The sequence below is a fragment of the Equus przewalskii genome, chromosome X (genome assembly GCF_037783145.1).
Source record: "Equus przewalskii isolate Varuska chromosome X, EquPr2, whole genome shotgun sequence".
Taxonomy (NCBI): domain Eukaryota; kingdom Metazoa; phylum Chordata; class Mammalia; order Perissodactyla; family Equidae; genus Equus; species Equus przewalskii.
The window spans coordinates 112288316-112299610 of record NC_091863.1 but is presented as its reverse complement, the minus strand read 5'-3'; the positions used below and the strand labels follow the sequence as shown (position 1 = coordinate 112299610).

Below are 11295 nucleotides of genomic sequence, written 5' to 3'. Positions count from 1 at the left end.
TTGCTGTTCTCCCTCCTACCACAGGGCTTTTGCACATGTCTCCTCCACCTAGGACATTCTTTTCATAATTCACTCCTACTCATCTTTCAGAACTCAGTTACAGCATTGTTTCCACAGGAAAACATCCCCTGATCCCCCTGATGGCAAACCTGGTATTCTTGGCTCTCCTAGCACCTTTATAACATCTATCACTGCTTGCTTTTATTTAATGTCTGTTCCCCACCCCCACCTCAGTTATCTCTACCACTGAAATCCCAATGGCATATAAGAAGCCCTCAATAAATATTTAAGAATGACTTACTGGTGATGCAACACAAAATTGAAAGAGCCAGTCCACTGGGGAAATGCACTGTGCTTTCCCCAATGCCAGAGAACCCTGTAGCCACACACACCTCTCCAGAGAAATTTCCCACAGGTAGGCTGCCCTTGTTCACATGTGATGCTGAAACTAGGGCAGGCAGGGGATATGCTGGGCAAAGGGAGACTGGAGCATCTACTAAGCAAAGGTTTTGTGGTTCCTGTGAAAGACGACATGAGTGGAGCCATATTAAAATAGAGCCAGAAGAGCCATTTCAGAGGAATTGCCTTGCACATCTTTTCTTTATCTTCCAAATTGGAATAAAACGCCAAGATTCCAAGAAGTCAGTAAGGACAGGAATACCCTGTTTATAAGGACTGATGAAACTGGACTTTGCTGGTGACTGGATTGCTAACCAATCAATGAAGTACAAGTCTAGCCTTTTTCTTGATGATCGAATCTCAAACCAATTTATGAAGTACAAACCTAGCCTTACCTTATCCAGCACTAATGAATTCTTCTTTAATACAACTCACCTCATCCTCGCTTTCTCCCATAGAAACCCTAAGCCCATCTCCTGTATTTGGATTTCTACCTGAATCTGTGCTCCCCGAATTGCAATTCTTTGATCTCAAATAAACACTTTGCCTTCTAAACTGGTTTCTGTTTTTGTACATTGACATCCCCCTGCTTTAGGGACCTAGGTGTCAGAACTCTGAGACGAGTCAGTGTCTTGAACAGTATGTACTGGTCCATTAGTCACGTATCCACAGAGAATGGTTTTAAAGGAAAACTCTTCAGAAAGGTGAATGCTATGTTATGTAGCAGCCCTGATTAACATTTACTTCCCAAGTAGCATTCATTATGATGATTAATTTTTTAACCAAATAAACACATCAACTACCATAGAATAGCTTTATCATTAAAGGGAAACATACTTTTCTCATAAGCCAGAGAAAGGGCAAAACTCCCAACCATATCATATCAGATAGTTTCTACAGTCTTTCCATTTTCAACAGCATCTATTCCAAACCTTCCCCGCTGTCCTCAAACCTCTGTTCCTCCCCTTCTCAAAGGATGGCTTCCCCTCTTCATTCACTAGGAAAATAGAAGCCATCAGATAGACATTTTTCAAATTTCTGCCCTCAACTCCTTATTTCCATCCCCACTCGCATCTTGAATGCCTCTGTATCAGATTCTGACTTTTTTTTTTAAGATTTTATTTTTTTCCTTTTTCTCCCCAAAGCCCCCCAGTACATAGTTGTATATTCTTCATTGTGGGTCCTTCTAGTTGTGGCATGTGGGATGCTGCCTCAGCATGGCTTGATGAGCAGTGCCATGTCCGCACCCAGGATTCGAACCAATGAAACACTGGGCCGCCAGCAGCTGAGCGCGCAAACCTAACCACCCGGCCACGGGGCCAGCCCCAGATTCTGACTTTTTGATCTGCACTTCTATCCACTGGGACGAGTGATGTTCTGACTATCACATTCTCCTGTCCCCTAAGGAGCCTGGCTCTTTCATTTATTCCCACTCTTTTCTGCGTCTTCAATATCTTCCCCCATACTAGCTCTTTCCTATCAACTTTTAATTGAGCTAGTCTTTTTCCATCTTACAAAATGTCCTACCTAGGTCCACCATACCCCTCTAGCAAGCACCCTATTTTTCCCCTTTGCAGTCAAACTTGAAAGAATTGTCTACACCAGCTGACTTCACTTCCTCAGTTCTCAATAACTCTTCAACCCATTGAAATCTGACCTCTGTCTCTACTTTTCCACGGAAACAGTGCTCTTGCCTAGATCATTAATGACCTTTTCGTTATTAAATACATTTTAACTTCTCTTCATTCCTTATCTGTCTCAGACATTTAGCAGTATTTGTCACTGTTGACTACTCCCTGTGCTTTGAAAAACTCTCTTCCCATGGTTTCCAGGACCTCACATTTTCCTGGTTTTCCTTCCTACCTCTCTGGCACTTCTTGATTTTCTTTGCTAGATCAGCTTCCTTTATTCAGTTTCTAAATGTTGGGGTTCCTAGGGATTTGGCCCTGGGCACTTTTCCCTCTCTACTCTCTCTCCTTGGGTGGATGATATCCATTCTCATGGGCTTCAATTAGCTTCCAGGTGGGGTTTCTGACTTTGGTACATGAATCAAATTCAGACAATTTGCAAACTTGAATGGATAAAAACAGATTTTTATTTTCAGTAATCTCTAATAAAAATTTATTATTTGTCCCAATTATGAATGCAGACAAAAAGCCACAGTAGTATAACCAGTGTCTGTGGCTTTGTCATTATTAGAAATCATATATGTTTTCATAATACTACAGTTCTTTCAGATACCTCAAAATATTGTTTATGCTTATTATTTCAGTTTATAGCAGTTAGTAGATTCACTGCTAGATCTCTTTAATTAATCAATAATTACATATATTACGAGATCACCATTTTTGTATTTGATAACTCTATTTCAGTATATTTTGTTTCTTTTGTAATGCTATGCATTTCATTTTGTATATTTAAAAATATTATTCTGAGATGAGGTCCAGACTGACCAGACTGCCAATGGCACAAAAAGTGTTAAGAAGCCCTGTTCTAGATGCTGATGACTCCCAGCCTGAATCCATCTTCTGGACTCCAAATCCATATACTTAATTGGCTTCTGGATATGTATACTTGGATATCTCATGAGAACCTTAAGCTCAACATGACCCACATTGAACTCATCAACTTCTACTACCCCCATTCTCAAAGCTGCAACTTCTCCTGTGTCCTCTGTCTCCATGAACAGGACCAATAGCCACTCAGTTGTCCAAACCAGAATTCTGAGCTACCATTGACTTTTCCCTTTCCTTCACTCTAAGAAACAATCAAGAATCATGTCAATTCAACCTCTTTAATATTTCTTAAAATTCATCCATTTATCTCCATCCTCAATACCTCAATTTCAGTAACCATCTTCTCTCTTCTCTCTAAGTGATCTCCTCACCAACAGACTTAGCTCCCTTCTAATCCATTCTTTCCAATCATTGTTAGAATGATGGTTCTCTTCTCAAACACTGTGCTTAGTGTTAATATAGCCCACTTCACACTATCTTGTAATTACTTGTATTTCCTACATGAAAATAAGTTACAGGAGTGCAGGGATTTTTATCTTGGTTATTTTGGGATCTACAGCATTAAGCATGATGTCTGGCATATAGGAATACTCCATAAATGTTTGTTGAATAAATGAATGATTGGACTGAACTTCAGCCTGATAGTCAGAGGTAGCTCAATAAAAAAAGTGAGTGGGGGGGCCAGCCCGGTGGCTCAGCAGTTAAGTGCACACGTTCCGCTTTGGTGGCCCCGGGTTCACCAGTTCAGATCTTGGGTGCGGACATGGCACTGCTTGGCAAGCCATGCTGTGGTAGGTATCCCACATATAAAGTAGAGGAAGGTGGGCACCGATCTTAGCTCAGGGCCAGTCTTCCTCAGCAAAAAGAGGAGGATTGGCAGCAGATGTTAGCTCAGGGCTAATCTTCCTAAAAAAAAAAAAAAGATTGAGGGACTATTCAAAATCTTAATTTTATTTAAAAAAATTCCTACATATTTATACCCCACAATGATTTAATCCCTACAACATTTAAGAACTACCAGAAGGTTGCAAAGTGCCTCCTTACTATTTAATAAAGAGAATACTTGTTCCGTATCTAGAGCTATCCCATTTTCCCTATCTTCTCTAAATACTTCTCTCTGTGCTTAATAATGCTGCAGTCTTCTTGATTTAAATTTGATAGCATATTTGATGTGAAGGAGAAATAAATGATTAAAGTCATTTGGTAATATTTGTACAATGAAGCTCATGCATCCCCATGGTGACACTATGTTGTCAGAATATGATGCAAATGGTGATGTCATAAACCCCTAGAACAGACTGAACCACATGAAATACAGTAGTTTCCTTGGCAGAAGAAACATTTGAATGAAGCTCTGGACATGAATCTTTTTATTTTTGTCTTACTGTTGTCCATTTGGACAAATAGTTGTTTAAATACAAACCAAAGTGATGGATCTTCTACGACAGGTATGTGCCTAACCTTAAGACTCAGAAATTATGATCTATTACATTATGCATTCAAGCACTTAATTAAACAAGCTAGTTGTATTTAAGATATCTGTTTCTTGGATGTTACCATTAGTAGGTCTTCAAGAATTTCTAGGACAACATCTGAGAGTTTTACTTGTGTGAAAAATCCAAGCAACATAGAAGCATAACAAGTGCAGACATATTGTCCCCCTTCTTTCCCCTTCCTCATCCAATCCACCAACCCCCACACCCAACCAAACTAGATAATACTATGTGAACAAATCTGGCATGATACTCAAAACATAGTAGGTTTCAACGAAGGATTTTTCTTGTCCTATCCCCTTTTCTACTATACACATTCACACACACACATTAACACTCAAGTGCATTCACACACACAAGACATCCACACACTTAAAAACCTAGGTAATGGGGTGAGCAAGCCACGATGCAGTGGTAACCCAGGGAATTATACTGATTAGCCAGAGATGCCTCCGAGATTTGGCTTCTAGATTGTGGCTGGGGACATGACAGAGGGAAGAAAATGACAGCAGAACACTCATCATGCTTAAACAGAATCACTGAGGAAGAGACTTGATTTTGACCTATAGTGGCAAACCACTATCAAAATGTAAGAAAATTCGGTTACCTAACATATTTTCTGGTGATACAATCTCTTTGACAGGAGCTAAGCACCCTGAATCAACGGAGACCAAAATGGACAACTTTAGGAAACATCTACTCATTATCACAATTAGTGTTATGATCATAACTTATGCCTTTACCTGTATTTGTTTTATCTATTACTATTTTACGAACGACAATGCCCCTAAAGCAGGAAGGTAAGTTTTACACCTTTGAATTAAGAATGCGAGGTGTGTATACATGTGTGTGTGTGTACATACAGTGGAGGTTTCAATGCTGTTGTAGTTACTTAATGTTAACTTTAGACTGCTAAAGAGCTACTAACAATTGTCAGTGGATACCTTCACTTAAATGATATCAGCTCTTAAATATTCTCAAGTATCAACTTTAGCCAAAGCTGTCTCTTATTCAGGGTTCAGCTGAGCCCTAGGCTATTAATTTCATATAAATCGAGTCTAGGGAAAGAGAGCATGACTATCTGAATAAGATTGCGAGAATGAAGAAGGGGAGAGAGAAAGAGTTGGGTCCCTGCATTCCAGAGACAATGAAACATTTTGGATATGTACCATTTTAAGGTGTAATATCATGAAAAATTATTCACTGTCGTTGTTTTCATGATCTCAGTCCCTGTCTTTCATACAGCAGGATCAGGCTGGTCCTGATATAGTGGTTCCCAAAAATTTCCTAATCCAAGGACTGGTGACCAAAATATACCAGTGCTCCAGTCCTTTAGTTTTAGAGGGATATTGTGAATATAAATATGCGTGGATAGATAACTTAATGGTGTAAATATGATAGGAAAATAATGACTGTGTCTAAAAAGTTTATTTTCTCTTGTGACAAGTTGTGATATTTATGTATCAGTTGTATATCAACTTGTGACTTTTTAATAAAAACTTTAACTTCTGGGGGCTGGCCCAGTGGCATAGTGGTTGAGTTTGCACACTCCACTTCGGTGGCTCAGGGTTCGCCGGTTCAGATCGCGGGTGCAGACCCACGCACCGCTTATCAAGCCATGCTGTGGCATGTGTCCCACATATAAAATAGAGGAAGATGGGCACAGATGTTAGCTCAGGGCCAGTCTTCCTCAGCAAAAAAGAGGAGGATTGGTGACGGATGTTAGCTCAGGGCTAATCTTCCTCAAAAAAACCCAAAAAAGTTTAATTTCTGGAATAAATGAAATTCTCTCTTCCTCTCTCTCAACAGTAAATTTGAAATCACTTTGTGTCATTTCACATGTAGACTATATGGCTATCTAATGTAGTTGAAACAGTAAAATACTCTTAAGAAAAAGCATTCAATATAAGTTCATACCTGTATCCTGAGTCATGGCTTTTACCACACTCCAATGCCTACTGTGTTCAATTTTCCTACTACAGCCAAAAAAAGACCAAAAGTCTAAACTGACACAGTAGCCTGTGTTTTCTGGTGATAGCAACAGTACTCTTTTACCTCAAATTTTCATACTTCAAATTTTCTATGTTTTCAGGGTCAAGAAAAAAGGTGTAGCAGCCGAGTCATCTAGGTCATCCAAATTATCATTCCGTGAATCCAAGACAGCCAGTCCATGCAGCGCAGAAAAACAACCCATGCTACCCAGTACAGAAAACTTATCTGGGCCCTCAAGTCTAAAAAAGTCATCCATGCTATCCAGTGCAGAAAAGCCAATCAGGACCTCGAGTCCAGAAAGGTCATCCATGTCATCTAGTGCAGAAACGTTAATCAGGCCATCAAGTCGACGAAAGTCATCTAAGTCATCAAGTACAGGACACATATTCAGGCCACCTCCCCTGAAAAAGTCATGTAGAACATGCCATCCAGAAAAGTCACATAAGCTAGCTCACGCCCATAAGCTAGTCAGTCAAGTCGGTTCATCCTATCCAAATAAGGCAGTCAGGCCACCTTTTCCAGCCAGTCTACAATGCACAGTCAGGCCAGCCAAGCCACCTTGTCTATCCCATCCACAAAATGAAATCTTGCCACCCAAGCCATTTGGTTTACAGAAAGTGACCAAGTGTCCCAGATATCCTAATCTAAAAAGGTCAGGTAGTACAGGTAGAGCAGACATATTATCTAGGCCTCAACTAGTCAAGCCTTTTCAATGGTATAAGGAAAAACGCCTTGTTTGTGGAACTTTTTCTGAGCCTTTGGTCAATGATATTTCTGAGGCAAAGGAGAAAATTGCTCAAAATACACCTTTTCCAAGAGAAGTGAAGCCTTTTTCCAAGTCCTTTCATAAGGTAGATTCCAGAGACAATGCATTCTGTGACAGTGTGAGTGACAGTGATAGGATGACGGATGACAGAGATGACAGTGAGAGGGAGATAACCATTATTTGCAACATAGCACAATGAAGTCATCTCTAAAGGCACCCAAAATAATTAAGGGCTCAATAAAAATAAAAACCACCTGTGAAGAAGCAAACTTATACCAACTATTTTATGCTCACCATCCTTTAAGACAATGATAGAAGGAAAATCCACTTGCGATCACTATTGAGATTAGTCCTATCCATCTTGGAGGCAATTTATTTGAAAAACAGTAATTAAATGCATGACATAACAAATGATTTTATTGTAATTATTATGGCATTTTAGAGGCATAAGACTCTTTTGATGTATCTTACTTAGTTCCGATCACTTGGACGGGAACCATAAACACATATGCACACACAAATCTAGAAAGGATTGCAATATGGGTACCGTGCTCTCCTCCTTCCCTTGGATCAGCCTTCAATTGAAGTCCCAACCCAATTAAATTTATTTTTTAATGTTTACATACAATCCTCACTGTTTAAGACTGTCTTTCTGTAGTACCCAGTGCTAGGTGGAAATGGCTCTGTGTGCTTGGTTCTGGCTGAGTTGGAGAAACTCCTGATAGTCATTTCTAACACCACTGCCTCCTACGATTGCTACCTAAAGTGAGGGTCCAGCCTCTAGCACCCACACCTGGAGCTCCATGATATTAGTCTAAGTGTTCTAGTCTTCGTAACTCTCAACAAGGCTTTTCGTTCTTTTTGTTACCCTTCAAAATGGTAAAAGAGTTTGCCCTGTTGTCCATTCTCAAAATGTCCCAGTTGGAGGTCGGATCATCTACTCATTTTCCCCACATGGTACATCCCTACTCTGAATCGGCAGGGTGGGAGGCCACGGGAGAACCCTGGAGTTATATGTTCTAACTTCCCCACTGAAGAGACATTGCCTTTGCTTGCTTCTAAGGACATGGTTGAGAAAAGCAGGCAAAGTCCTGGATTCCCAGACTATATTCTAGTACAGTGAAGGTAGTCCCCTATAACATCTAGCAGGCATAAGTTAAATGTGAATAGCTAGCGTGTATTGAATGTGTACTGTTTGTCAGGCATTGTACTAGTCCCTTTATGTCTTACAGGTCCAAAGGCCACCAAGTTTGTTGATTCACTAAAAGGACTCACAAGACTCAATAGCAGGTTATACTCGGGGCTAAAGTTTATTAGAGCAAAAATATACAGACCAAGAGCAACAGGAAAAAGATATGTATCAGGAGGAAACCAGATAGGTCAGGCACACACTTTCGAGTACTTCTCCACCTAGGGCCACCCAGGACATGATTTCTTTCTAGCAACAAACTAGAGGGGCATGTGCAGAATGTCTCTACCCACAGAAGCCTGTTCAAGTCTCTGGGTCTGAGGCTTTTATTGAGAACTTGTCACATAGCTCTATCATGCTACACGACCAGCCATGGCACCTGAAACTCGGGATGTGAACAATGAAAACAGATATACATCATCAATGTTGATGTTCGTGCAAAGCAATCCTGACAAGCTGATATGGCATGGTCCATCGCTCCAGGTGTACAAAACATAACCACCAACTATTTTCATAGGAACATTCTGAGGGCCACATTCCCAGGGGTGGGCCAATGGCCAATCACGGTTCCAAGTTCCCTTGAAGACACACAAGGACTAAACAATCAGACCTGCTGTGTTAACCCTTTCCTCACACTTCACATAATCTATTTAATCCCCAACAGTCCCTCATTATACGGAGGGTTATATGAGTTAACTGAGGCTCTGTAACATACAGTAAGATCACACTAGTAATTGATTGAATCGAGATATGAATCCATGATTGGCTTATGCTCAACTTTCATTATCCTGTACTGCCTTCTTTCTACCAGCTTCTAAAGTGCTTGTTTATTCACAGACCATTCAATCCATTGATATGAACAAAATCCCTACTTAACTTTTAATCAGTCTGTGCCATTCTCCCAACCTACCAGGGGCATATAAAGATATCAGATGTTCATTCAGATCTGACTCCTTCAGGGCCTCTGCCTCTATTGGTGGTCCCCTAGTGGGGTCTGTATCCATAAGGTCATCATAAAATTCACAGATGGCCCCAAGTAGCTGCTTAAGTATAAAACTTTTAAAAGATGTTATATGCATTTAAAAAGCATTGTGGGAGCTACAGACTTGATTTCTTATTGGTATTACCCTTATTTAAAAGACAAACTGTAAAGGGAATTATTCTGGGTTAGAAAAGCCTGGTCTTTTTAAAATTAACAAATAGAAGCAAAAGTCCTAATCAAATTTTTAAAGATTTTTTTTTATTTTTCCTTTTTCTCCCAAAGCCCCCCTGTACATAGTTGTGCACCTTCAGTTGTGGGTCCTTCTAGTTGTGGCATATGGGATGCCACCTCAGTATGGCCTGATGAGCGGTGCCATGTCTGTGCCCAGGATTCAAGCCGGCGAAACCCTGGGCTGCCGAAGCAGAGCGCGGGAACTTAATCACTCGACCATGGGGCTGGCCCCCCAATCAAATTTTTAAACTGTTTACTATGAAAAAACTACGAACATATACAAAGGTAGAGCAAGTAGTGCAATGAACGCTCATAAGAGCCTTGCTCAGATTCAACAATTATCACTACATGGGCAATCTTGTTTCATTTATACTCTTATCCATTCCCCTTCCCATTTATATCTCTAAAGATAATGACTTTTAAAAATACATAAACACAATACCATTATTTTACATAAAAGTTAACAATAATTCCTTAATAGCAATTATCCAGTCAGTATTCAAATTTCCCCATCCATCTCCTAATTGTTTTTACAGTCGCTTTATTCAGATGATGTTGATCAGCATTTGACAGCATCTAAGACTAATTTTTTTAAACCAAAGTTACAGTTTAATTGGCTAATCTGGCTTCATACTGTAGGATGATTTTGGAGTTAATCTGAGCTGTCAGTAGCCTAGAAAATAGCAAAAGTTGAAATTGTATGGTTTTCAGTTTAAATTCAACCCATGTCTTGGTAGGCAAAGACAAATAATCTAGGCTCTATTTTCTTTCCCATTTTGAAGCCAGAGACTTGTAATTACTTGTAATTACACAGTGCATAATCCCTAAGAATTAGAAGCAGCAAAGGAAGGGAAATAGAAGCAGGAAAAAAGCTCTGTGGGAGGCGCCAGCCCTGTGGCCAAGTGGTTAAGTTGGCGCACTTGGCTTCAGCGGCCCGGGGTTTCGCCAGTTCAGATCCTGGGCACGGACATAGCACCCCTCGTCAGGCCATGCTGAGCCGGGGTCCCACATAGCACAACCAGAGGCACTCACGACTAGAATATACAACTATGTACTGGGGGGCTTTGGGAAGAAAGAAAAAGAAGATGATTAGCAACAGTTGTTATCTCAGGTACCAATCTTAAAAAAAAAAAAGCTCTGTGGGAGCTTCAGCCAAATATCTTCTTAATTGTAGCCCATATACAACCCTCAATTATTCCTGTGCTGCTGCACCCTAAGAAAACAAGGGTTAAGCATGATTAATTAGTTTTGCAATTATTTATATAATACACAGAAAGCCATCTTTGAAACAAGCAAGGGCTAATTATAGCTTACATCTAAGAACTTTCAGATAGTTCTACTTGTTTAGAATTATCCCCTTATATGCCTGAATCAAAACAACACATTGTAAAGACTGTTGAAGGAGATGAAGAAATAAATTGCCATAAATCTGTCATATGTAAGTATTTTACTTTACAAAATAAAACACAGGAACAATATAGCCATTTTTCTCTGAATAGTAGAAATTTGCTGACAATAAAAAATTCATATATACTCTATCATCAATCTCTTCCCTTAGTCACCTATTTTCCAAGCAAAATGGGTTATTTTTTTTTAACGATTGGCCCTGAGCTAAAACCTGTTGCCAATCATCTTTTTTTTTCTTCTCCCCAAAGCACTCCGGTACCTAGTCATATATTCTAGTTGTAGGTCCTTCTGGCTCTGCTGCGTGGGATGCCGCCTCAGCA

At 40.0% G+C, this 11295-nt stretch overlaps 1 protein-coding gene across 1 annotated transcript; it reads left to right on the top strand.

The window, feature by feature from the left end:
* Positions 1 to 4182: 4182 nt before the first annotated feature.
* CXHXorf66 (chromosome X CXorf66 homolog) lies at positions 4183 to 7794 on the top strand. The gene is made up of 3 exons (XM_008510840.2): positions 4183 to 4363; positions 5052 to 5208; positions 6501 to 7794. Exons 1-3 carry the CDS (start codon positions 4276 to 4278, stop codon positions 7363 to 7365), a joined length of 1110 nt encoding a protein of 369 aa, XP_008509062.2. The 5' UTR covers positions 4183 to 4275; the 3' UTR covers positions 7366 to 7794.
* Positions 7795 to 11295: the final 3501 nt, after the last annotated feature.

Bases quoted from the DNA above. Each gene is read 5' to 3' on its own strand.
- CXHXorf66 (XM_008510840.2), top strand. From the start codon at position 4,276: ATGAATCTTTTTATTTTTGTCTTACTGTTGTCCATTTGGACAAATAGT. The intron at 4,364-5,051 runs GTATGTGCCTAA...TCTCTTTGACAG, and splicing joins TGATGGATCTTCTACGACAG to GAGCTAAGCACCCTGAATCA. The intron at 5,209-6,500 runs GTAAGTTTTACA...CTATGTTTTCAG, and splicing joins AATGCCCCTAAAGCAGGAAG to GGTCAAGAAAAAAGGTGTAG.